The sequence below is a fragment of the Mustela nivalis genome (assembly GCF_964662115.1).
Source record: "Mustela nivalis genome assembly, chromosome: 3".
Taxonomy (NCBI): Eukaryota; Metazoa; Chordata; class Mammalia; order Carnivora; family Mustelidae; genus Mustela; species Mustela nivalis.
In genome coordinates, this window is record NC_139022.1 from 169,677,904 (window position 1) to 169,705,557 (window position 27,654).

The window sequence follows — 27,654 nt, forward strand, 5'->3', positions numbered from 1 at the left end:
TATTCCTTTTTCTTTTCTTAAATTATTTCCTCATAAATGCCTCCTTATTTTGTTCTAGAATATTTTAATTAAGAGCTTAAGACTTTTTCTCCCTCTTCACCTGAGCACACACACATAGGGAGGTAACAGAACGTGTGTGTCTGAATGCTGGCCTTGATGCCCACCAGCTATGGGATCCTGGACACATTACTTCAACTCTTTGGGTCTTGGTTTTCTCATCTGTAAAGAGAAGATAAGAATAATGCCTACCTCAAGCGTTATCTTGGGTATTAAACAATCTAATGAATGAAAGCACGGTTAGCGAGGCCTGACATCCTGTATGCCCTATTATCATTAATTAATATTTAAAAAATTATTGTTGCAAATGGACATTCTCTTGGTATGCTAATAAACTTATTAATGCATTAATCTGTCAATAAACAGGGTTTCCTTAAGAAACGCTCGCCTCAAGAAGCTGAAATTCTTCGTCAGCTCTACGGCAAGTCCTTTCCTGGCCTCTACCGCTTCAGTATCCAGAACTTAGAATACAAGATGGAGATCCTTGAGGCTTTTGTAATCATGCAGAGCATTAACATGCTTCAAGGGCTGATCCCTCCAAAGGTAAATTGTTCAACTTTCTAGAAATTTCTCTCTTAGAGCCATGTTGTGCAGAGAGTACAATATTTGAAATTGGCTCTGTTAGACCCGTGGTTGGGGGATGTTTTAAACATGCACATGCATCTTCTGCATTTTTCTCATTTCTTTTTTCACCAAGGAAGCCATTGCTCTGTCATTTAGTGGCAAGTTCACTGTCATCTAATAAGAATCCAGATTTATTGTGGAGACTGGCTTGGTATTCCTTGAGACCCATTCTGTATTTGCTCCCCGTTTCATTCATCTTTCCCTTGTTCTGATCTTGGAGAAAACTGTTGTCCATTTTACATATTTGTTATTTTCATTGAAACCTCAAAGTAAAACGTTAGTTGGAGAATCAAGCATTAAAACAAAATTTTTCTTTCATGCTCAGGAGCAAGGTGTGGAGGTTACCCCCGAGCACCTGGGGAGACTATACGTCTTTTCCCTGATGTGGAGCATCGGCGCCCTGCTGGAGCCGGAGGGCCGGCGCCGGGTGGAGCACTGGCTGCGCTCTCAGGAAGGGCTGACCTTGGATTTGCCACCTCCGCAGGGGACAGAGGACAGCATGTTTGACTATTATGTCTCATCCACTGGTGAGGGTCCTTGCTTCCGCGGCCTCATACACAACACATGGGAACAGTCCCCCCCCGCCCCACAGGCTAATATTTACATAAATTTTATTTTTCTAAATGTGAGTTAAAACACTTGGCTGTAAAATTAAAATGGAAATTTTCATGTGTGAAGAAACCTAATTGTTTCTTTTTTTAAATTGTATTTCACTTGTGTTCCAAATGCACATCTTCCCCTTGTTAAGTATATTGTTTACTGAACTTTTAATGAAGTAAAAGCAAACTAAGAGGGTGCCTGGGTGGCTCAGTGGGTTAAGCATCTGCCTCTTGATTTCAGCTCAAGTCATGATCTCAGGGTCCTGGGATCCGGCCCCGAGCTCGCTCCTCGCTCAGCCAGCGGGAAGTCTGCTTGAGGATTCTCCCTCTCCCTGTCCCTCTGCCCTATCCCCCCAGTCATGCTAACTCTCTCTTTCTAAAATGGATAAATAAATCTAAAAAAAAAAGACAAATTAGAGAAAAATCTCTAAATCAGATCTGTTGCAATCATGTATATAATCAGTAGTTACATAAAAATTACAAAATGTGAAGTATGTTTTTACAAATATGTGTGTTCATCTGTACATGCATATCTATATCTCTATTCATATATTCTTCTAGTTTACTTAATGTGCCTACATATATATAAAGTACATACTACTAAGTGTATACATGTATATATATATATATACACACACACGCACACATAAACACACACTATTTATATATTTTCTATTTTTGGTTTATAATTAAGAAAGCGTATAATGTAAAAAAACAAAAAAAGTATATAATGTGGGGCACCTGGGTGGCTCAGTCACTATGTGTCTGCCTTTGGCTCAGGTCATGATCCCGGGACCCTGCTCGGCAGGGAGCCTCTCTCTCCCTCTCCCACTTCCCCGACTTGTGTTCCCTCTCTTGCTGTCTCCCTCTCTGTCAAATAAATAAAATCTTCTTAAAAAATGTAATGAAAACGTGAGATTAGATATTTTAAATGGCTTTAGGCACATACTACTATCACTGCTTTCTTCATGTTTATATAGACATTATTGAAGACTGACCTATTTAAAAAGAAAATTCCAGGATTCTTCTTAACATTTCCTAATAATACCACTTTGGAATTGTTCCTTGGGGAATTTTGACTTGGCTAACACATTTCACTACCACTTAGACCTATGGTTCTAATGCTCTTCATTCCATGGAGCGTTTTTGAAACCTTCATGAGACGTCAGGGGCGTCTGCCTGTTCTAGGTCAGAATTCAGGTGTTCGTAGGCATGAAGACGCGCGTGTTCTCTGCTCGTCTCAGGTGAATGGAGGCACTGGAGCACGTGTACTGAGGAGTATGTGTATCCGTCTGACGTCACCCCAGAATATGGCTCCATCCTGGTGCCCAATGTCGACAACGTGAGGACCGACTTTCTAATTAAAACCATCGCCAAACAGGGCAAGGTGCGGCTCCTTAACTTTCACTGACAGTAGCATATTTTAAAATGTCTCTTGAAAACACCAGGCCTCTCGCCTTAATCTTGGAGTGTTTGGTTTGCTGTTCAAGTAAGTGTAAGTATTACCCAAATTAGTATATTCTTTTATTATTAGTGTTAAGAGTGGAGTAGTTCCGACGCATGATCAAGTAATTATTTCTCACATACTGGTTGAGAGAAAGCCGACTTTGACTTGTTTTTTCCAAGGAGAAATCCTTCTCTTCTGATGACTCTGTTAGTTTGCTGGGGCTGCCATCACAAACCACCACAGGCTGAGGGGTTTAAACAACAGACATTCCTTTCCCCCAGTTCTGGAGGTCTGGAGCCCAAGACGGAAGGTGCCGACAGGTTTGATTTCTGCTGTGGCCTCTGTCCTTGGCTTGCAGGTGGCTGTCTTTCCACTGTGTCCCATGCTCTTTACCCGTGTGACTCCCTCCGAGCTGTTGCTTTGTGTATGTGCATCCGGATTTCCTCCTCTTCCCTGGATCCCAGTTAGACTGAACAAGGGCCCACCCGAATGGCCTCACTGTCACCTGGTCATCTCTTTGAAGATCCTATTTCCAGATACAGTCACATTCTGAAGTACCGGGTGTTAGGGCCTCAACATGGGGGTTTGGGGCGTTGGGGGGAGCCCACAGTTGAGTTCATACTCCTTGTATTGCATTCCTTGGATTTCTTTCTCAACGTCTCTTTCAGGCCGTGCTACTGATTGGTGAACAAGGAACAGCCAAAACAGTCATTATCAAAGGGTTTATGTCAAAGTATGATTCTGAAAGTCACATGATCAAGAGTCTGAATTTTTCTTCTGCAACCACCCCATTGATGTTTCAGGTACTGGCTCTTTGGTGTCACCATGAAGACCAAATGTGTGATCAGCTGTAGTAGCTCAGCTCTCCTCACTATTCTGTGTGTGCCCGTGAGCTTCATCTGCGCTTTCCCAGTGGTGATAAATCCCCTGCGTATACCCTCCATTCTTCACCTGCAGCAGAATATCTCCCTCATCGGATGATACTGTATAATCGTAAATTGTGGAGATGTAAGAAGCTTATCTAGGGTGTTAAAAGCCTCAGTAGTGTTTAAAATATCTAGCAAATCCTGTGAACATGTAAAATCCTAAACTAAAAAGAGTATCATTTATTCCTGCATCCAAACTTGCCTGCTGTCCCTAATACCTGCTTTTCTGTGGGCGATAGTATTATTCTAGGCTTTAGGCTAGACACATGGGTCTCTATTGAATCAAGGGCTGTTGGTGTGGCTACAGAAATACTTTCCATGTCTCCTTTCTTCTCTTCGTTCTTCTTGTAGACCTCTGCATAATTCACATCCTCATGATCCACACCAGGGAATGAGCCCAGAAAGACCGCCAGCTGGTCCAGTCTGATTCTCTTCCAGTCTTGCTTTCATTCCTCTTCCAATCTCTGGTTCTGGTATTTCCAATCCATCTTGTTGTTCCCTGACTGAACATTTGACAAAGGCTCCTATCAGTATTGCAGGAATAAATCTCAAGAGTTATCGCATTGACAGTTTTACCCTATCATACATATCATTGGGGAGTAACAGAAAAAAAATTCTCACAAATTTCCTTTGCTTTTGTCAGTGGAACTGCCAAGAATGACCTGGGTTTGCAGTGGTGGTCTGGTTGTTTGCTCTTATTTCCAAGTTGTCTAAGACCCTCCTGACTCTGGGGGAGGTTAATCCTGTGTGTCCCCTCATGCTTCAGTTGTTTTCGAATCATCTCTCATGTCTGCTAGAACATTAATAACACATTTATAAAAAGAACACATTTCTTAACATTGAAAACGGAAGGGAAATTTTAGGAGAATCCCAACCCAAAGAACTTGGCTCTTGTCTAACTTTGTTGTTCTTTAGCTGTTGGAATTAAAATATCAAAGAGCCGTGAAAATTGTTGATGGCATGGCTAAATCATGACTTTGTATCGTTTAATGTGATTGGTGACTGTGGAGTGCCAAAAAACTAAGACCATTGATTAAGTTTCTAAATAAGACTGTCAACTATATTATGCTCCTCTGTTAGAGATGCAATTTCCAATACCGGCTGGCCTTCTAGCAGATGAATGCCATTGACAGTGTGGTGACGGGAAGGAAGGTGTGAATGGAAGGTCAGCCGCAGATTGCAAAGACTCAGCTGTGGTATTTTTGTGTTTGGGGAATAGCACATTAAATTACCCTAAGCTGGCAGGATGCTAACATTTTACACATTCCTTTGTTACTAACATTAGCCACTTTCCCTCAATATTGTTTTACATTAAAAGAACTTTTGTTAGTTTTACTTTAGGAGAACATCCTCTTAAGGTTGTAATTTTAACTTTATTGGTCAATGCAGGTTTTAAAACCTTAAATCAAAGTGTGACTTTTTTTCCCCATCATGTGGGGTAATTTTTTAGCTATTCACGTTTCTTGAGCCTAGATTATGTCTTTAGCATTGTAGTGCAATCCTGGCAGTAACTGCCTGGACCTACTAAAGACTTCACAGGTGAGGGGTTCAGTCCCGACAAGCCCTCTCTCACGTCAGATATCTGTCACGTGTCTGGGTTTCCTGGCCACCAGTACTTCTGAAGAACTGGCTAGAGATTCAGGGATTCCTATGACTCGCGGTTTCCATAATTCACCAGAATGACTCTCAGAATTTAGGAAGGTGCTGTGCTAATGATTATGGTTTTATTACAAAAGATATGAATCAGGATCAGGCAAAAGAAGAGATGCAGCAAGTCATTGGTTGGCAGGTTCCCAACTGTAACCATTCTGTGTCCTCAGAATGCATTGTCCTCCAGGCCCCTCAATATGTATCCCCAATCAGGAGGCTCACCTGAAACACAATCTCCAGAGTTTTTACTGGGTTTCATTACATAGGCATGATGGATTGAATCATTGGCCATGTGATTGAACTCAGTCCCCAAGTCCCCTCCCTTCCAAAAGGTCAGCTGATAGCATGTGATTCAAATCCCCAACCCCCCAATCACTTGGTTGGTCTTTTTGGCAAGAGTAGTCTGAGAAACCCGCCATGAGTAACAAAGAAAATCCTGTTACTTAGGAAATTGCTGGTGTTTAAAGGCTCCCTCCTGAGAACCAGGGACAAAGGCCAGCCAAATTATTTAGTGTATAACAAGACCTTGTCACTGTATTTTTATTAGTAGCTCTGGTATTGTTTACTCCGTTAAGGGGGTGAAGATCTGTAGGGTGTATCTCTTTAACATGAGACATTTATTAATTTCCTGGAAAAAGGTATATTTTATGTAGAAAGCAACTTGTTTGTTAATACAAAAACCCGTAAACTATATAATACATTTCTGGAAGTCATGCCACTTTGAAATATAGTAATTAGGACAATAATAAAGCAGGCTTTCAAAACACAAACATCTGTGTTCTTTAGGATCCCATTGTCTGATTCGCAAGTCCATTAGCCCCGTTCCCTTCCACACAGTGTGAAGGGGGCATTGGCAGTTCTGCTCAGAAACATTGTAGGATCATGTACTCTGTTTCGTGCCTCTTTGGACTGCTGAGTAGCCAGGCTTTCTACTAAGCTAGACTCATTAATTTTAGAGAGCTTCCAATTAGCCCAACTGCTGGAATTAACCTTTCTCAGCTGTTCATGCTGGGGTGAGTTCTGATAGAGAGGAGCATTTGTCTCAAGATCTCCCGCTTATCCAGATCCAAATGAAACTGAGGTTGTACATGAGAAGACAGATACTGGGCATCCTGGCATGTCTGTGGGACCGTGATGGCCTTTCGTGCAGTCAAGGACACACGTCTGTTTTTCGATAGTTGTTTTCATTCGTCTTTCCCATGGGGTCACGTTCACATCTTTCATCAGTAGGCTGACTGACTGTATGTCCCTCTTTGTCTGGGAAAGTCTAGCTTACTTCCATTGCCTTGGACTAATAATGGCATCCCCGTCACTATCAAAAGCGAGTAGTTTGGGCAAAAATTGTATGGTCACTTTATTGTTTTGGCTAAGGGAATTCAATCAGTCTTTTAAGAAAGAGATCTCGATTTTTTTTCAAAACAAATATCATTTTAAGGGTTTTCCTCCTATTTTTGAAAGTAATCTATACGTATCTTTAAAAATGTAAACAATACAGAAAGGTAAGAAGAAAGTTTCTTTACAGAATTTCTGAAAAGGTTTATCTTTTCTAAAAAGAATCTTAAAGTGTTTTGAATATAACCATTTTATAAATGGTTGCATAGCATTCTCATTAAAAAAGAATGAGAATCATAGAGCCTCGAAAGAAGTTCCACATTTTTTTTCTTAGAACCACTTTTCCAAATGAAATCTTTTGCAGAAGACTAAGCTATAAAACAGATAACCACAGATTTGCTCTGGTGGCATTGGAGCTAGGCTCCTGAAATCCTTCCCAACTTTATCCTTGCTTCCTTCAGGGGCCCCACGATTGCACAGAATTCTTTGGACTCCTTAGAGCATAGTTTGAAGACTAGTTTCCAAAGAAGAATCACAAGAGATTATACGTGAAATTATTTTTCCATGGTAAAGCTCTCTGCAAGTGCCAGGTTTTACTGTTACTGTTACTGCAGTCAGGTGGAGGGAGCTCAAGTCCTTCTTGTGTTCACACAGTTAGCTCGTACCAGAGCCTGGAGAGAGACCCGGTTCCCGTATGTTTCACTCTGCTCTTCCAGTTCGCCCCATGTCTCCTTCCAATGGCTCTTCTTTATCCACATTCATATTCAAAAGCCACTGATTTATCACTTAGTGCTCTTGTTTTATTTTTAGCTTCTATTTATGTGTTATTGTATTTTCGTGTTGTTTTAGATATTTTACTTTTTTAACGACGTGCTGTTGAGCATTTTAAACTTTATTCATGGAAGACTGTTTTCATTTGGTTTGAGTAACTTATAGTACAAGGGGAAGATCTTACTTAGGCAGTAGATGTCTTAATAAAGAACACAAGCTCTCAGTTTTTATCTTTTAGCTAAATAGCAGATATACAGAAGCCTAAAATTGAGCATACTTTATTTTTATTTATTTATTTAAGAGCAGATGGAAACTTTTATTATTCTCAGAGTTCTAAGGTATTGTAAACATGAAATAAAAACAGGGTGCTATTAAAAAACACACACAGAATACCAAAGAGAAGTTATACAAATGTCCAGTAATTTCTTATAATATCTTTCTAGCTTACTTTTTACATTTGTATCTCAAAACATTTCAATTTAATTGGGTATAATATGTATGAAAATGATTTAAATGCTGATATATAGAGATACCTAAAATAATAATAAAATACCTTTCATTTTTATAATGCATTAAGCTCATCAGGTGCTTTTACATATATCATTTATGGATAATACTCTCCTGTGGATAGACACACACACACACACACACACACACACAATATAAGTATTTGTTATTTAAATATCTTTATATACATTCCCACTTGTGACCATGCAGCTTATACAGATCTGTGATATGTCTTATTCACAGAGATAGTGGTGTGAATAGTAAGCCCCCAAAACTGGGCAGCATACAACCTCCACAACTGCACATGACCCATCAATATCCCTTCCAATGCAGTGTTCCTCCTTCTGTGTGGTTGGGGAAACAGACATATATACAATCAAGTATAACTGATGTGATAAATGCTAGTTATGGTATAATCTAAGTATTGTAGACCCAGAGGGGGAAAGGAGTAGTTCCTTTAGAGGATTACAGAGATCAATGTAATGAAAGAGTTGACATTATTTGAAGAAATTCCATATTTATATTATATCAATATGATATATTTTTTAAGGAATTATATAGACTGAATTGTCTACTAAGAAATTAACTCAGAAAATTGTTTATCTCTGGTTTTAGGGAGTCCCTGCTTAGAGTGGACAAGGGCAGCTTGCCTTATCTGCCTTCCTGAGTCTGTCTGGATTTCTAACCCTCAAGTTTTTATTTCTTAAAATGCCACTGTCACTACTTGGGTTAACCTTGATATGCTAGGTGAGTGTGAGATAGATAGACAAGAAGATCAGAATCTTTTCTAGGTTCCATGGATTGCTTAAGATGGTACCACATGGACTGTTATTCCCTGATTTCAGAGTAAAGTTTTTGTTTATTCTCAGAGAAGAGCATAAACCGCCCTTAGTTCAGGTCCATGCTAGAGATCTCAATTTTATTAATCAATAGCTGGGTTGAGAGAAACAACATTTATGGACCATCATTCATCCGAATCAATATTTGACAAATTGTGTTTGGCTGAGGCTAATCGTGAGAGAGATTTTTTGGCCCAGAAATGACTGTTCTAGGAATATATAAATAAGGATCTCTTAATCTTAATGTACATTAGCTGGTGAGCTGAGGATCACTTTATGGTGTGTGTCTTATTGTTAACTGAATATGAATGAATGAAGACTACAAGGGGCCAGGACAAAGAGACTGAGGAGGGTTTAGAGGAGAGACTGGACACATAAGTGGAGACATCATGGAGTTCTTTGTAAGTCACTCCTGGGGAGCCTGTGGAGTTCGTGGGGTCACACTGCCCTTCAGAAGGTTCATTCTGGCTGCAGAGTGGAGGAAAAGATGGAAGACATACGGGTGTCCTCGGAGAGACCCAGGAGGAGAGGAAGGTTGGGCTGGACCAAGGAACAAAGGGCGGAATGGAACCAGCGTGAGGATGAATTCAAGTTGTGATCAGGAAGCACAACCATTGTGGGCTGGGAACATGTGGTTAAAAGAGAGGGACAGAAGAGAGAGGAGGAGGTCACAGATGGCCCCCAGGTTTCTTTTCTTCATTTTCTATGTATCAAATATATGTTTTTTTTTTAAAGGAAGACTATTTTATTTTATTTTATTTTATTTAAGATTTTATTTATTTATTTGACAGAGAGAGATCACAAGTAGGCAGAGAGGCAGGCAGAGAGAGAGGAGGAAGCAGGCTCCCCGCTGAGCAGAGAGCCCGATGCGGGACTCGATCCCAGGACCCTGAGATCATGACCTGAGCCGAAGGCAGCGGCTTAACCCACTGAGCCACCCAGGCGCCCTCAAAAATATGGTTTTAAAGATTTATTTATTTCAGAGAGGGAGAGAGAAAGAAAAAGAGAGAGAGAGTGTGCGAGCAGGGGCAAGTGCAGAGAGAGAGAGAATCTCAAGCAGACTCCACACTGAGCATGGAGTCTGACTCGGGGCTTGATGTCATGACCCTGAGATCATGATCTGAACCAAAACCAGAGTCGGATACTTCTCTGCGTGAGTGTCCCTGTATCAAACATTTATAAATTGGTACAGTGTGCCACATGCCTTTCTAGACACGGAGGATGCGGTGATGAACAAGATAAACAAGGTGCCCTCCCTTTTCACATTCTAGGGGGAGAGGCAGACAATACGCAGATAAACAAATATACCTATTTTTGTTAACTGGACTGCGGTTATCTAACCAAAACAGTGGTTTTGATCTCCCCCGGATGAAGGAGATCAGGGAGAGCGTGGGTGGCAGAACACTACAAAGATTAGCAGTGGTTCTTTAGATGGATTTTTTGGGGGAGGGGAGACAGAAAATTCTGGGTAAAATTGTAAATCACACGATATGGACAGTGTATATGTTTTTTTTTTTTAAACACTTTTTTTTTTAAAGATTTTATTTATTTATTTGTCAGAGAGAGAGAGAGTGAGAGCGAGCACAGGCAGACAGAATGGAAGGCAGAGGCAGAGGGAGAAGCAGGCTCCCTGCCGAGCAAGGAGCCCGATGTGGGACTCGATCCCAGGACGCTGGGATCATGACCTGAGCCGAAGGCAGCTGCTTAACCCACTGAGCCACCCAGGTGTCCCCAGTGTATATGTTTTTTAAAGAAGTTCCCAGGACTTATTGGAGGAGGCACCATTAGTGGGAGGGCCACTTAAGAGTGTTGTGACATTAATTCCCATGAATTCCCAGGACAAGTAACAGTCCTCAGGCATATCACTGTTCAGGGAGGAGATACATTCGATAGCAATATTGAAATTTTAAGAGAAGGGATGTATTGATGTTGGATGGGACATTTGGGTCGTTGGTGTCATTCCCTCAAATGGGCACTTAGCAGGGAGTGCAGATTTTGGGGTAGGAGGCATTTATGTTTAGATATATTGCTCTTGTGATTAAATAAATCTTAAAAAATTAAAAAAAAAAAAGCTATGTTGATTTTGTGATGCTGTGGATCATTCATGTGGGCAAGTCCAGCCGGAGAGACCAGTCACTTAGGGTGGTTTTCCTGAACATTGCCCAGTAGATAAGTGATGGAGTAGAAGCCGCAGTTATTGTATTTCAGGCCTTTAGGAGGTGTCCCCAAACTTCAAATTACGCATTAATGGGTAGCAGTTCTAAAAACAGAAAGGTCTCAATTCCAGGGTCACAAGGCTATTTCATTTCACCCCTCCCTTGTTTTTGCTTTTGTCAGCTCAGCTCTTTTATGACATATATAGTTTACTAGTAATTTCCCTCTTATTTGGAAAAAGAAATAGGGTTACAATGAAGGGAAAGCAAGTGCTCATATGGGGCTATTACTTCATATTATCCCACCTATGGCCTTTTAGCTCCTAGATGGCCCCTGAGACATAAAATCTTCATGTGCCCGTGAGTTCTCATTAACAGACAAGGGAATGTGTGGAAGGCTCTGGCTTGCCATAGGGAGGTGTCAGGAGATTATTAATTGCCTTATGCATTTAAATTCATTGAAAAGCAGAGCTAAATTTAGCCTAGTACATTACTTTAAACAGTTTGCTTTTATGTCGGGGAATAGGAAATTCTTTTTGCCATTGCACTGTTGTTATGAGAGATTTATTTTGTAATTGAATGAGTTGTGATATATTTGTATATCTTTATATTTGGAAATGGTGAAAAACTTTTATGTCTCTTGCCATTATTCATTAAAATGGTGATGGAAAATTACAACTTCAAATTACCAACTACAAAGGTTTCCAAGGACAAATAAATAGATTTTTGCTTATATGTTGGCCTTATTTTGTGGTTGTATCTTGGATTATTAAAGTCATTCTTAGCTGATTTGCTCTTTATCATGAAATAACTAAACTTTTTTTTTGGATAGGAGGAGAATGTATTTTATTGCAATAAACCCCTGCTTTCTCCTACATTTATACATCACCTTTAACAGGACTTAAAATTGTGAATCAGTAGATTACTACAGTAGTAGGAATGGAATGAGGCCTTTAAGACCGAGTTTCTAGAGCATGAGAACATGTGAAATCTTTTCTGTTTTCTTTGTGGTCCTAGCTCTGGTTACTCAGTTCATGCATTTCAAATGATGGTTGAGTTCCAAGCCACATGGTATTCTTATGGAAATGATCATCCCGTGATCAATAGTCTGGATCAACCAATGAATGGGGAGCTCCGGTACATTGATTCTATCTCCCCATCTTCCCCCTTATCTCTTCCAACACTCCTTCCATCAGTTTTTCTTTAAATTGAGGAATAGTTGACCTGTCACGTTACATTAGTTTAATCAGTTGTCAAGTTCTTTTTCATATTGCTAGGGAAGATTTGTTTTCTTTTTAATAGAGCGCAGTGTAGTCTTCTTTACCACCTAAGCAGAGAATGAAGCAATGAGAGAGATGCACATGGTGTAGTTTGCAGTTTTGTCTCAGCGGCTGAGAGGGCAGGGGATTCCCTGGGATTCCGTCTGCCCCAAAGCCCTGAATCTGGCTTGTGTTTGGCTACAGAAGCCACTGGCAGCCTTCTCAGTGGAGAGCAAGCAGTCTTCCAGGGGTGGCAGGCTGTCTGGCTCAGAGCACAGACCTGAGATGCTTCTTGGGCAGTGCAGGGAAACTGGTGCAAGGGCTAAATTATTTTTTGAATAATGGGGTTGGGGGATAAAGTGTCATCAACACAGGAACAATAAGGTAAAAATCTGTAGAAATGGGACCGAGGAGTCCTATCCCACTAAAATATACACTAGTTAGAATTCCATTAACTCCTAAATTAAAGCAGATGTTCAAAGGTTAACATTATGGCAAGATAATTTAGGTACTTCATGTTTTGGTTTCCAGAACTAAAAAGAGTTTTGGGGTGTTTGTGAGTAATTCACATCAATTCCAGTGTTCCTAGATTTTAAAAATCATTTACTGTGCCTTAGAGGATATTTTCACAGATCTTTCTGTTGGCTTTCTTGTTTCACAGAAGACAATAGAGAGCTATGTGGATAAACGCATGGGTACAACATACGGCCCTCCTGCAGGAAAGAAGATGACTGTTTTTATTGATGATGTGAATATGCCAATAATCAATGAGTGGGGAGATCAGGTATATTGATTCCATCACGTGGTTCATTTCAATTCAACATTGATTTATGCCTTGAGGAGTAAATATTTTCTCACTTTTTCAATATGCAGTTCCTCAATGCCAATAAATTTCATTATCTGGAAACACTCAAGGAGCTAGTTTCTGCGATGTAAAGGAGTGACCTTTTAATTCTGAAAGTTGTCTTTCTTAGGTTACTAATGAGATAGTACGACAGCTGATGGAACAGAATGGATTTTATAACCTAGAGAAGCCTGGGGAGTTTACTGGCATCGTGGACATCCAGTTTTTGGCAGCCATGATCCATCCTGGGGGTGGACGGAACGATATACCGCAAAGACTCAAGAGGCAGTTCTCTATATTTAACTGCACGTTGCCTTCTGATGCTTCCATGGACAAGATCTTCGGTAAAATGGGTCAAGGGGGCTTGGGGAACCAAGAACATCTGCTTGCATTCCAATCAGAAAATATGCACCCAGAGGTCAACACAGAAGGGGCATTGGGTGGCTCCTTAGTCTTTACCCTTATCACTCACCAGTTGTGTTTATTTTTATTTTTAATTTTTAAAATATTTTATTTATTTATTTGAGAGAGAGAGAGAGATCACAAGTAGGCAGAGAGGGGAAGCAGGCTCCCTGCTGAGTGGAGAGCCTGATGCTGAGATCCCAGGATGCTGAGATCATGACCTGAGCCAAAGGCAGACAGACGCTTTAACCTACTGAGCCACCTAGGTGCTCTACCAGTTGTGTTGATATCAGGATTTTGTTTCTATAAGAATTTATTATATCCTGAATTGGGTGCATAGGCAGATCTTTTCTATCTTTGTTCTTAAAGTAACTGTTGCTGGCTTAGGCAAGGAAGAAAACATTAAATGAACAAGGAGATGAGGAGATTGTTTCCTCATGGATATACCTGTATGAGGTCCGGATTGATGGAATGCCATTCCAAAAGTTTGTGTACTTTAACCAACCCACGTAATGATTTTGGCCAAAGAAATAATTTTGCCTATAGCAGAGATTAGCCAGAGTTTGATCTCAGAGTAATTTATAGGATTGAAATCAGGTTATTGGTTGATTAATTAGATAGTATTTAACTGCACGTTGCCTTCTGATGCTTCTTTAATATCATTGAAGAAACACTGGCCCAGTAGATAACTGTGATAGTTTAAGAAATGAAAAGAGTTTATAAGGGCACCTAGGTAGCTCAGTGGGTTAAGCCTCTGCCTTTGGCTCAGGTCATGATCTCAGATTCCTGGGGTCGAGCCCCCCATGCAGCTCTCTGCTCAGCAGGGAGCTTGCTTCGCTCTCTCTCTGCTTGCTTCTCTGCCGACTTGTGATCTCTCGCTCTCTGTCAAATAAAGAAAAGAAAAAGAAAAGAGTTTATAGTTGATTTTGTAGTTAACTCTTTGCAGAAAAAGAGTGTAAAATTATGTACACATGGTGTTAGGTATTAATTTACCACTTCTGAAACTGCTGCCGAGAGAAAACTTATTAGGATTACCCTAATTAATTTCTGGCAGACTAAAATGTCATCTCAGCACCCCGAACTACTGGAGTGTGGAAGTATCTGCCTTCGATTGCAACAGTGGGCAAAAGTTTGGAAGCCAAATGATATGTGAATGATCTAAACCTGGGAAAAGTACAACGGACCAGAAAAAATGACTATTATCAATTTTAATTATTCTTCTTTTTGCTAGAAAGTTTTACATATAAAGTAAATTAAAATATTTTATAATGCATGGAAAAGAAACAACAGAATGGAGAAATCTTAGGGTTCATGAGACCTCCCTGTCTCTTATGTCTTTATAAGGTGACTTTATATATTTATCATCACTCACTTAATAATATTGAATTTGTTCAGCTAGAGCTTGCAGTGGTAATTCTTAATCAACCTGCCAGTAGTCAAATGCTAACTGGCTTGCACCTGTATCTATTTTTTTAGATTAAAAAAAGAGAACATGAATATACATTTCTTTGCTATGTGGCCATCTATTAACATGTGTATGATATTTGTGCTGACTCGACATTGTAATGGTTTTCATTGTAATTTCACTGTCTTGAACCATCCCTCAAAATGTTAATGACTTTGCTCCTCTTTCAGGTGTTATCGGGAGAGGCTACTACTGTGCTCAGAGGGGTTTCTCAGAAGAAGTGAGAGATTTAGTGATGAAATTGGTTCCCCTGACACGCCGACTGTGGCAGATGACCAAGATTAAAATGCTCCCTACACCAGCAAAATTCCATTACATATTTAACCTTCGAGATCTTTCCAGGATCTGGCAGGGTATGCTGAACACCACCTCGGAGGTTATCACGGAACCGGATGTGAGTGATACATAGGCAAACAAACGGCATTGTTATTTATTCCATGTCCTAAATACTATTCATAACATAATTTTTGTGGAATGATGAGATATTTTGGGATGTTTTAGCATGGATATTAATTTTTTGGGTTGTTTTCAACTGATATAAATAAGAGAAAAGTATGTCAGAATTTCTTCCAAAAATTCCATTAAATTAATTTATGTTTAAGGAAATAACATACACAGTTATTTTCTAATGAATGGAATAAAAGAAGCAATTGATCTTATTTTCCCATTATAAGCTATTCTCCTTATACTAAATAACAGAAAGAACCACTATTGATTTTATTATGTAATAGTCTTCATACTTTAAACTTGACATTTTTAACTTTAAAAAAGTAGCTGTCTTTATAAACATTCAAAGTTGAAGAGACCATTTTATTGTTCATCATCCTCAATCTTTCTTTTCTAAGTAACTAGATGCACTAAAAGAATTACGTCTCTTGGTATAATTGAAAAGAGGCAGAAAAGTAGAAAGTTCATTTGGCTGAAAAATCAGCATTTATTCACACACTTGAATATTAAAGTTCCTAGCTTTAAAAGAATTCTCTTCAGACTAGGAAACTTACGGAAAAATCCAGTATTTATTCCCCCCCAAATGCTGGCCGTTGTGCTCAGGCAATAGGTAACGCGGCTTCTCTAAAAGCTTTACATGGAATGGAGGAGGTGGTTAAACAAATAGGTTTTAGGGCTTGTCCGCATAAACACACAGGGAGAGTTGAGATATCCACCAGACTGTCACTAGGCACACCAAGTAATGACTATAAAAAAACCCCAACTTTGCCCCAGATGATCACAAAGCAGGGAACGACAGTGGCTGACTCCAAGACAATTCTTCCAGGGAAAACTCACGCTCCTTGTTACAGAGAACAGAGAGTCATTTTACCAGCAGGAAACATTTTATCTTGATTTTTTCCCCCTCACATTTATTAACAAATTAATGGTAATACAGAATGCATGTCCCAAATATTATTTTCTTGAGTAGCCATTTTTGATGCTTACTTTAAATTACCATAAATAGTTCCAGCAATCATTGAGTATATTTTACTAAGTTCCTTTTATATTTTGGTAACCAAATAACACTTTATCATTAGTAATCGAAAGGTTTAAAAAAACCTCCTAACTTGCAGAGTGCTAGCAAGTTAAGAAATTTCCACCAATCTTTCAATTCCAATGAGCTTGCCACACAAAGGGTTGGTAGAGCAATTAATTTCCTCAACTTCCAGTTAACTTTGAAGCTTGGATTATGGAGAGTAGGTGATTGCATTGTTCAGATAATCCAGATTTTTGCCACAAACTTCCTTCACATTGTGTTAAGTAAATATACCTTTGTAATATCTCTATTGTGTACATGAGAGTTGTTTATATACTATATTTTATATTATGTTCTGGCCACATGAATATATGTGTCTTATCCAAATAGACTCATTTATCACAGACTTAAGACTTTCACATAAAATATTACCCTGTTGGTTAATCAGAGTGGTTTTAGTAATTTGTCAAGGGATGTTTTCATTTTAATTTAAAGACTGAAAATGAATAGACATTACTCTCTATTTGCTATAATTGAATGAGACCAATATGAAATGAAGTTAAGTATGTTTTAACGTCAGGTTTTTAAAATATAACGTCTTAGATCAGGAAGGATGGTGCTCTGTAATTCTGTCAACTTGATTCCCAATTGTGGCAAATAGAAACTAGTAACACATTTTAATTATGCTTTCGACAGGTACTGTTACAGCTGTGGAAGCACGAGTGTAAACGTGTTATAGCTGATCGTTTCACAGTGTCCAAAGACGTGACCTGGTTTGATAAGGCGTTAGCCGGTCTGGTGGAGGAGGAGTTTGGTGAAGAGAAAAAACTCTTGGTGGATTGTGGAATGGATGCTTATTTTGTGAATTTCTTGAGGGACGCACCTGAAGCTACAGGTAAACTATTGAGTGGCATTTGAAATTCACCAAAGGGATACCTGAAGACAGAAGGTTCAGTTTAGGCGTGTTGAATTTCTGTCTAGTAAGCTTCACTGAAACAAGCCAGGGACATAGTATGCGGTCAGTAAATAGAGACCAAGTGGATACTTACTGAGTTCAGAGGTTAACTATTTTTTATGCATATTAGTCTTTCCTATTAAGGTAGATTTGGGAGACAAGACAGGGCAGAAGAAAGTGCCCAGGACTTAGAGCGGTCACACAGCGGTAGGTTTGAGGAAGGGCTCTACCACATAGTAACTGGGCGAGTCTCTGAACTTTCTTGAACCTCATTCTCCTCATTTATGAAAATGCAAATATTAATATATGCCCCCTAGGGCACTGTGGGGAATAAATGAAATGTTATCTGGAGAGTGGCTTGGCAGTCTGCCAAATGAAAGGTAGCAAAAATAATGATAATTATTATTCAGGTCAGCCTGACTGTTTGAAAATAGATAAACCTCAGATATCTGAGAAGACCATTGACTATAATTGGAAAGAGGCCATGTGGACAGAAGCTTCCGTGGTTATGGTTCTATGAAAAATGAAGATGTATGTTACTTTTCTTCTTAGAAAAAGAAGTAGTGCTCCAGTTACTTCTTTCCCTCCGAAATAACTGAGCTTAAGTAGACTATTTTCTTTCATTTAATTACCTCTTTTAATACTGAGGGTGAATTTTAAGTTAATTTCCATATTTAAAAAGACATATTTAAATATATGCAATTGATATCTCATATATGGTTGAAAATGATCAGCAGCGCCTTTCTAGTTTGGTAAGGTTGTATATGATTTATCAAAAGTTTCCGAGCAACTGTTGCAAAAGGAGAATTCCTGCTGGCTGTGCAGTTGGAGGGATCCTTCTACAGAAAGAAGCTGACACATTTTATTTTAAACGAGGTCACACACATACAAAAATCCTGTAAGAGCATTTAAAATTAGAATTTATGTATCTCATTTCCTCTAATTCACAAGGATAAAAAATTAGAATTTATGTATTTTATTTCCTTTAATTCAGAAGGCTAAATAATTAGATGATGGTTTTTGAGGAGCAAAGCACAGTGCTTTTTTGTGGGGCAGTTGCATTGGAGGCAAACACATAACCTTTTTTGACTTCTAAGCACTTTGTTTCTCGAAGCTTGAGTTGAATATTTATGAAACACTGAAGTGACTATTGAAATTCAATTAGAGAGAGCTTTGCAAATAAGCCAATCTTCATGATTATGTTAAATTAGTTTTCTTGCTTTGTCATAATAAGGTTAATGTGCTATTATATCAGGACAGGGTCAATGGAAAATGATTATGTACTGCGAAGTTTGGAAGAGCCACTCCCTCTTCTAGTATCCAGCGAATTCCTAAGCTGTTATTGGTGTATTCAACTCATGAATCACTTTTTTCCTATTACTAATGTTAACTGCTGGTGAACTTCTCTATGTCCAGTTTAGCTTTTCTTTTAGCATTATGCTTTGTAGTCAAAGATGGAAGAGCATTACGCTGGTATATTAGGTGTTTCTAATTTTTTTTTTAGAAAAGCATATTGATTTTGGGGTACCTGGGTGGCACAGTTGGTTAAGCCGCTGCCTTCAGCTCAGGTCATGATCCCAGGATTCTTGGATCGAGCCCTGGATCGGGATCCCTGCTCAGCGGGAAGCCTGGTTCTTCCTCTCCCATACCCCCCGCTTGTGTTCCCTTCCTCGCTGTGTCTGTCTCTGTCAAATAAATGAATAAAAACCTTAAAAAAAGTAGATTGATTTTAATACATCTTACCCCAGTGACATAATTCACTATGTTTATTTAGGAAATCACTATTCTGTTTTCTCTCAGTCCTCTCCCTCCACTCCCCAAATTCACTTTTGTCTTCACAACTAGCCTGAAATTCCTGATTCATAAGAATTTCCTAAGTAAATGCAATGACCTTTTTCTTTTTTTCTTATTGAAAAATCTTTTAAGTCTTGACCTCTTTAGCTGATTTTGATATTAAATCCCTACTTTTTCGATCTTCATTTTGACCATTAAGCAAATACCTCTGGAAACTTCCTTGAAATGCCAATATTCAAATATAGATTTGGATTAAATTCAATATATATAACATTATTTGAAATTGGCCCTTTCTAGACTGTAAAGAACTAAGACTAGGTAGGATCACAAGAAATCCAATGCTTTTACTGTTGTTTACTTACTTTCTTTCTTTTTTAAAAAATATTATTTATTTATTTGAGAGAAAGAGAGGGAGGGAGGGAGGAGGGCATGCAAGTGGAGGCAAGGCAGAGGGAGAGCGAGAAGCTCAAGCCGACTTCCCACTGAGCATGGAGCCCACTGGGGCTCTGTCCCAGGACCTGAGATCCTGACCTGAGCTGAAATCAGGAGTCAAACGCTCAACTGACCGAGCCACCTAGGTGCCTCTGCTTTCTTTTCTTTTCTTTTCTTTTCTAAAAACATATAATATGGCATTCAGATGAAATTAGTATCGCATGTGAAAATGTTGAGTTATGAGTATATTAATTTAGGCTGAAGGAACTAGGAAAGCCCAGTGATTTGAAGAAAGCAAATTGTTTTGCCCCAACCTAGGTGAAACGCCGGAGGAGGCCGATACTGAAATGCCCAAAATTTATGAGCGAATTGAATCTTTTGATCACCTGAAAGAGCGTTTGACTATGTTCCTGCAGCTGTATAATGAGAGCGTCCGCGGCATGGGCATGGATTTGGTCTTCTTCCAGGACGCCATGGTTCACTTAGTCAAGGTCAGTGGCCACACCCAGTAACCCCTCCCCAAAGTGATGGATGCTTGGCTTCACACCAGAGTTTTTTTTTTTTTTTTTTTTCTCTCCTCTTTCATCTCCTGGAAGAATATTCAATTTGCAAATAAACTCAATGCCATATTCCAATTTCATTTCCAAACGGAATGCACCGTGTCACACCTGTAGGCTGAAAATCAGCCGGAATATCAGAGCATGGATACTATTCATGTGTGATATAATTTTATCCAGTGTTGCCATATGGCTTCCGGCTCAGTGTTTTCACCACATTGAATGAATGCAGTTAACATGAGTTCAAAGCACAGGCAAAAAGTCTATTTATTTTTTTGCATTATGCAAAAGAAAGCTGTAAAACTAGTGTGTGAACTTTGAAGACATTATGCTCAGTGAAAGAAGCCAGTCACAAAAGGATAAATACTGTTATGATTCCACTTATTGGAGGTACTTAATCTAGTCAAAATCATAGAGACAGCAAGTCGAATGGTGGTTGCCTGGGGCTTGGAGGTAGGGAGAATGGGGAGTGTTTATGGTCCAGAGTTTCATTTTTGCAAGATGAAAAGAGTTCTGGAGATGGTTGGTAGTGGTGCTCACACAGCAATGTAAATGTGCTTAATCCCATAATTCCACTGAACTATGCACTTAGTAGTTAAGACCGTAAATTTTGTGTGATATATATTTTACCACAGTTAGGAATGATAATTTAAAAAGAATTCATAAACGATTGAGTTTGAGTTGGATGAAAATTCTGTTAGAATGAAGTCTACCAGGAAAGTACATTTTCCTTTCTACTTTGTCACAGGAGTCATTCCAGTATCTATTCATAGCATAGTTGACTCTCAAAGGTTGGAAGTAAAATATGTTATTTATTTGATAACTTATATGACTTAATGTATCTGTGGATAATGCCATTTTAAATCTGTTGTTGGTATTCTCACTCTCTTGATGTCAGTTACTTTTTCAGGCTACATCCTTTTAGTTAGAAAGAGGCTGTCTTCCATTACTTGGGTTTATCCATAAGGAAAAAATCTCATAATTACACAGTGTCACCTCTGATAATTACTGAAGCTAAGGTTCATCTAGTCGATCCTCACTCTGAAAGTAGAATAGGGTGGGGAAGGCTGGAGTATGTCAGGGAGACGGAGGAAGACAGAGTGACTGTTGTAGATTGAGTCTCCCCCACGAGGGCATATGGTTGGACATTCTCAATTCTCAGAGTCTGAAACATCTCTACTGAATTGTGAGCACAAATGTTCTTCCAAATATAAATAATGACTCTGTCATATTTAATGATTAAGAGGAAGAAGAAAGAAAAGAAAATAAATAATACCAAAGGCAACTTTATAACTAATGTCTTTTGGAGACAAATCTGATTGGCCTAGGATTTCATAATTGCTCAGATTAAAGATGAGACTTTATGTTAGTCTTATGTTTGAGGAAGTTCTCTGGAACTCCCTTGTTTCTGTGTTTCATGAACAGACCATGAAGTGATGACCATTTCTTCACAATGTGGGGACATGACATTTGAGGCACATAGGACTTAGCATAGGGTCTTTGACAGCTTTCCCTCAACTTCCCTCTTAGACTCTTGTGTCTGCTCTGGAATTGGGTGAGGAATTCGTGACTGGAGTTTTTGAGTAAGGCTTTAATTGCATTCCTCATGTTCTCCTAGGCTGACCCTCTCTTCTATTCTTCTGTTTCCTGGGACAGTACATCCCAACTGTGTTGTGTGAATGTGAACCTTGAAATGTGTGACTTAGTCACAAGACATGACAGAAGCCAAGAGACAGAATTAAGATGAAAACTGCAGCATTACAGGGTGTGATAGGAGACCAGACATATCTCTTGGTTCCTTTTTTCATTAAAATAAAGATTTTCTTTCAAAACACAGAGTACCTCTGCGGTAGCTCTTTTGTGTCTTTGGTAAAGATTCAAACCATGGTGCATGTGGCTTTTCATGGTATAGCCCCTGCGTAGCACTCTGGCCAGTGGCTTCTACTCTGCTTAGCATGTAATCCAGAAAAATCGGCTATCCCTGATGAAGCACACCCTGTTTCCAGAGCACTTCACCCATGCGCTGACTCATGTGAAATTTGTCGGTGTGTGTGTGTGTGTCTTCCTTACTGGGCAATAAGCTCTGTGAACACGGGTACCCAATTTATTCACCTCAGTATTCACAAAAGGAGAATAGGCACACTTGGGATACTAGATAGATTGGTTTGGAATTTAACCCCATCCCCAGTGTGGCCCTAAAGCACCCTTTGCTGCCTCGCCTCCTGATATTTCTGTACCTCGTGCTGGAGTTCCATTTCTATGGGGACACTTCAGCCCTTCTGCCGATTCTGAGACTTTCTGTAGCCCATCGTTTCTTCCTGAAATGTAGCTCAGCTCCTGCCGGGCATGCCCCCTTCTTGATTTCAAGTTATTCCAAGATCCAGATCGCCCCCAGCTCCACACCCAAGACTTGCCTCTACCAGCAGCACTGTTCCCTTCACTACCGTTCTTACCTGTTTCCACGTTCATTGTGGGCTGTGCAGCCTCACATTTCCTTTAATAGGTCTCTCTCCTCTGCTAGCATGTGAGCACCTGTGGGGCAGGATGGGCAGTATTAATTTTTAAAATATTTGCTAAAAGAATTGAAGAATATTTCTGTCTCACAATCTGTATAGAGTAAGACTAAAGAGTCCCATTTAAAGGTTTTACTCAATTGTGTTTTCTCATTTAATTTTAGTTTGTAATTAGATTATGAGATTTGAGTCTCTTTTAAACCCTCCAACTTGTTTGTTCATATTTATGTTTATTTGTTGTAGAGGGTTTAAGCATTTATTGTGTGCTAGAGACTGGGAACGGAAAATTTTAATATAAGACCTAGGTCTAGTTGCAGGAAAAGATGTGGGGTGAAGGTTCCCAATACATAATTAATTAACAACAATTATTTAAACCCTTACCATATTCACCAACACCACTGAAAGGAAATGGTTATGACAAAAACTTTATATTTTGAAAAATGTTCATTAAGGAAAGACACAGAAGATTCTTATGTGGTTTTCAATAGCTCCTTACCTTCCATATCTAGGCCTCTTGAAGGAATACCGGGGAAATAATACAAACAGATATTGGCAAAATCATTCTTGCCAGTACCGTTCCTATCCTGCCTGCAACAACTTTACAGAGAATCACGAGGGCATGCCGAATAGGAATGCCACGGGGACATCCCCCACCTAGTCCACAGGCTCTCGGGTCCACAGCAGAGACCAGAAAATGGTCTCCATTTCCCATGCTCACACTAAGCTGGGGGAAATAATCTAAAAGACAAACATAGTCCCAACATTTTATTAAACCTCAATAAGAAGAAAATAGGAGATGTCCCCAAAAGAGGAAAGTATAGCCCTTCCCAGAGGAGGTAATCCTGAGAAAGGGTGTTTAGCAATCCACTGGCAGAATACGGAGCCCCGGTTACCCCAGGGAGTTTCCGCCAGCTGCAGAGCAGCCACTTTCTCAGCCCTGTCTCACACTCTGTCATCAGTTTGCAGACAAGGGGGTATCACGGTAATTCCCCAGGCTCAAACGGCAGCTAGGAGGGGAAGAGAAATAGTTAGCATGTATGGAGTATGGGGAAGCAAGCATCAAGGAGAAGCCTATACTGAATCTCCTCTAGGTGGGCGTTAGAAGCTGGTCTGGGGCTACTGACTCGCCCACCCATATTCACTTCTTGGGCAGTTCCTTAGGTCTCACTGTCTGTGCCAAATAATGGGACGGTGTTTATGCCTGTTTTCTTCCTGTTCCTCCTCCTCTTCTTTTAAAAAACTCCATCACCTATGCTGCACTTTGGGGATTTTCTTCCCTTCAATTTGAGCTCTCCGCCATTTTTCAAATGTTGAGGATATTCTCATTAACGGTGTGTTCTGTATTCCAGAAATACATGTTGCCTTGAAATTTCAGTCTCTTCCCTGTCCCACTGCATTAGGTTGGGAGACTAAAAGGAAACCTCCACGTCCTCTTTATTTCTCTCCTTTAAAACCCAGAACAGGCCATAGGGGTAGCTTGGGTTGACTATTCAGTACTGGTCTCCTCTAGTTTCCCAAAGGCACCCCCCAAAACACACCCTCTTCAAACAGCATTCTCTTTCAGAAATAGCCTCCTTCGTCCAGACAATGTCTCTCTCCATGCCCATCCTGAGACACTTATGTCTTCCCAAATGCTTATATAGGAAAAAAGTGGAATATTTGCACATTGAACAATGATATGTCCCTTTTCTACTGCACATTCTAGATCTCGCGCGTCATTGGCACGCCCCGGGGAAATGCCCTCCTGGTCGGAGTGGGCGGATCAGGGAAGCAGAGCCTGACGAGGTTGGCTTCGTTCATTGCCGGCTATTCTTCCTTCCAGATCACTCTGACCAGGTAACATGCTTTCACTTTAATTCACCTGAAATGGATTTTGATAGCAGGTTTTCAGAGGCCACTTGAACTAAAGAATGCATTTTTCTTATACATGAGGAATCAATCACTTTCCTTCCTAAATGCTGAGTTATCATCATCTCCTTTCAACTTTTATTATAGATTATGAAATTTTCACATTAATAATTTGCTTTTGAAGTATTTCAACCTCTCTCATTGTAATGAATAGATGCCTCCTTGTTTTTATGTTATGCATGACATGAATATTACGTGTGTTCCTTGTGGTGTATTTCAGAAGAAATTTATCCCTCCTAATTGTTACTTCAGATTTCAAGAATGTTAATAAACTAGAAGAGTAGATGGAAAATTTATATTGATTCAGTCATTCATATATTTAGAAAGAGTTCTTGGACACCAGCCATGTGTCAGGCACTGGCTAGATGCTGGGGAGTTCATGGTGACCAAGGTAAAGCTGGCTCGTGTCATCGCAGAGCTTCCAATAGTCAAGGGGGTCAGGCAGCGGAGCAGTTCATTCAGGAAGGTGTCCTACTCAGGTGCTGTCTACTGGAAGAGAATCAATGAAGACCACCCAGCTCCTGCTGTAACATGGGGGAGGGACTCCTGACTTAGTCTGGGGGATGGTCAGAAAAGGCTTCCTGGAGGAAAAGATGTTTAAACTGAGACCCAAGTATGAATAGGAATTATCTCAGAGAAGAGGTGAGGTGCCGAGTGTTCCTGGCAAAAGAGTCAGCACACGTGAAGTCACACTGAGGCCCTGGAAGAAGTTAAATCTGGCGGGGTGTGCGGCGTGAGATAGCAAGTGGGAAAGGGATAGAAGTGGAGGCTATTGATGGTATGATAAGGAATAGGGACTTGATCCTAAAGTGACAGGGAACCATTAATGAATTACTGATAGGAAGGGCTTGTGGGTTTGTATGTACAGAATGCGGTTGGGAGGAGCTACTTGGAGAGAGTTACCAGGCAGGAGATGATGGGTCAGGAGTGGAAGGGGTGAGGACGGAGGGAAAAGGATGGACTCAGGATCACTGGGAAGTTGAAATGTATTTTTTTAATTTTTTTAAAATTTATTTATTTTCAGCATAGCAGTATCATTATTTTTTCACCACACCCAGTGCTCCATGCAATCCGTGCCCTCTATAATACCCACCACCTGGTTGGGAAGTTGAATTTTTGAACTTGGTGCGTCCTAGTTCTGGCTTGGGAAGCTAGCTGCCTGATGCGTACAACTCGGCAAGGTCGGAAGCCCTGGGCGGCGGGCGTCCTTGGTCATGAGTGTGTAGTGTGGGTAAAACTAGGAAGTGAATCTCTCAGCATGGGGAGATACGCAGAGGTGACCCAGAGGGGCTGAACAGAATTTCAGGATTAATCAAGATGAGAGGCAGGAAGCCAGTTTGGGGGTGTCTGGGTGGCTCAGTTGGTTAAGCACCTGCCTTCGGCTCAGGTATCAAGTCCCACATCAGGCTCCCAGCCTCCATGGGGAGTCTGCTTCTCCCTCTGACCTTGTTGCCTCTCATGCTCTCTCTCACTGTCTCTCTCTCGAATAAATAAATAAAATCTTAAAAAAAAAAAAAAAGAAAGAAACCAGGAATCCAGAAATCCTGAAAAAAAAAAAAAAAAAAAAAAAAAAAGCCAGTTTGGAAAGTTTAGTTGGGCTGAGAATTATTAGAGGTTAACTTGTGGGTGGGAGCAGGAAGTCTTGCCTCTTGGGGGTGCTGTAGAGCTTTGGCTTGGCCCAGTCAGGCAAAGCATCCCTCCATCTGTTCCTGATGGAGGCCCGTAGATACCCGCTAGGACAATTGGTAACTATTAACGCCACATTTAAGATCCCGTTGTCTGGGTTGTCACACTTTTCATTTGGTCAGAATTATAGGCTTCTGCTTGGAGAATAAATCCAAAAGGTTGCTCCTTGTTTTTCAAGTACTAGGACAGAGAGACATAATTCTCATCACCTTGTGTATAATTCTGCGAGTTTGTGGATAGCAGTTGAGTTAGGTAAAAGATAACCCATGCAGAAAAGAGACTGGACTCTGACATTTTTGTTCCTAATATTTGTATTACAGTTTTCAAAGCACTTTTATATGCATAGGCTAGTTTGGTCTTCGAAGAAACTTTGTCAGCAAGGCATATAGTAATATTAGCCTATCTTACAGCCGAGACTCAGAGGCTATCACTTATCTGAAGTCCCACATCTGCCTGGGAATTGACCACAGTATTTCTGGTTTCTGCTCTGGCTTGACCTTCACCGTCCCATACTGCCTCAGGAAGAATGTCTTTTGGCTCCTCTCTCAGTGATCAGTTAGTTTCTCTGCATGTCATAAGGGTCTTAGTTACCACCATTACTGATGAAGAGGAGGGCCAACTCCTTTGCCTTCTCACACCTTCAAGAGACCTTCTTACTGCCCAAGCCGGCGAATCGCTATGTGGCCAAGAATCAGGAAGCAAGAACCTCCCAATTGGGAAGCACAGCCCTGCGTTAGAGGGCTGAGGCCATTATTTGAGGCAGTGGGTCCTTGATCCACGGACTGGGTTGAAAGTTTTCCCAAGTCAGGAAGAGCTGAAGTGAGGTTTTTTCCTTTCTCTCTCTCTATGGGGGACTGCATCTTTGAAATTCTTTTCTAATCTCTCAGCACTTCTACAGACATTTTCTTAAAATACTGATGCATTGTGAGGGTTTTCTGGTTCTAGGTTTTAGGTTTTAGATGATCAGAAAGCACAGAGTATAGAGTTAAATAGTTAGTAGCTTTAAAAAAAATCAGAAGGCCATTTGCTCTTGTGCTCTGAACTCTGAGTTTATTTAATGTCAGAAAATTGAAATAATGTTTCAGTAAGTCTGAATCTCCAGGATTGGAATATCTTTATTTTTACTTTTGGTGGTAATGAGCTACTCTGTTTTGGGACCTCTCTAATATTTCAGTACTGCAGGCTGATTTCCACTAAAGAATTGCTTTTGACAGTGAAAGAAGATTTAGAGTGTGATATTTCATGTTTCCAGCTGTTATATTACAGTAGACTGATTGCTCAGAAAATTCTTACAGGGAACTCAAAGATGCAATGAAGTTGTTTTGGGGGATGAGAGGCCACCATTTTTAAAAAAAATATTTTATTTTATTTTATTTTATTTTACTTTTTAAAAAGATTTTATCCTATTTATTTTTTTAAAAAGATTTTATTTATTTATTTGGCAGAGAGAGAGAGAGATCACAAGTAGG

General features: G+C 40.0%; 1 protein-coding gene across 1 annotated transcript in view; it reads left to right on the forward strand.

Moving 5' to 3' along the window:
- DNAH5 (dynein axonemal heavy chain 5) overlaps window positions 1-27,654 on the forward strand; it is a 215,567-nt gene that overhangs the window by 109,937 nt on the left and 77,976 nt on the right. The window contains exons 44-53 of the mRNA XM_082725156.1: window positions 424-600; window positions 1,007-1,208; window positions 2,525-2,667; window positions 3,396-3,530; window positions 12,826-12,948; window positions 13,139-13,352; window positions 15,046-15,269; window positions 17,037-17,235; window positions 19,840-20,012; window positions 24,297-24,427. Of these exons, the coding sequence (XP_082581282.1) occupies window positions 424-600; window positions 1,007-1,208; window positions 2,525-2,667; window positions 3,396-3,530; window positions 12,826-12,948; window positions 13,139-13,352; window positions 15,046-15,269; window positions 17,037-17,235; window positions 19,840-20,012; window positions 24,297-24,427 (1,721 nt within the window). The remainder of the gene's footprint in view (window positions 1-423; window positions 601-1,006; window positions 1,209-2,524; window positions 2,668-3,395; window positions 3,531-12,825; window positions 12,949-13,138; window positions 13,353-15,045; window positions 15,270-17,036; window positions 17,236-19,839; window positions 20,013-24,296; window positions 24,428-27,654) is intronic.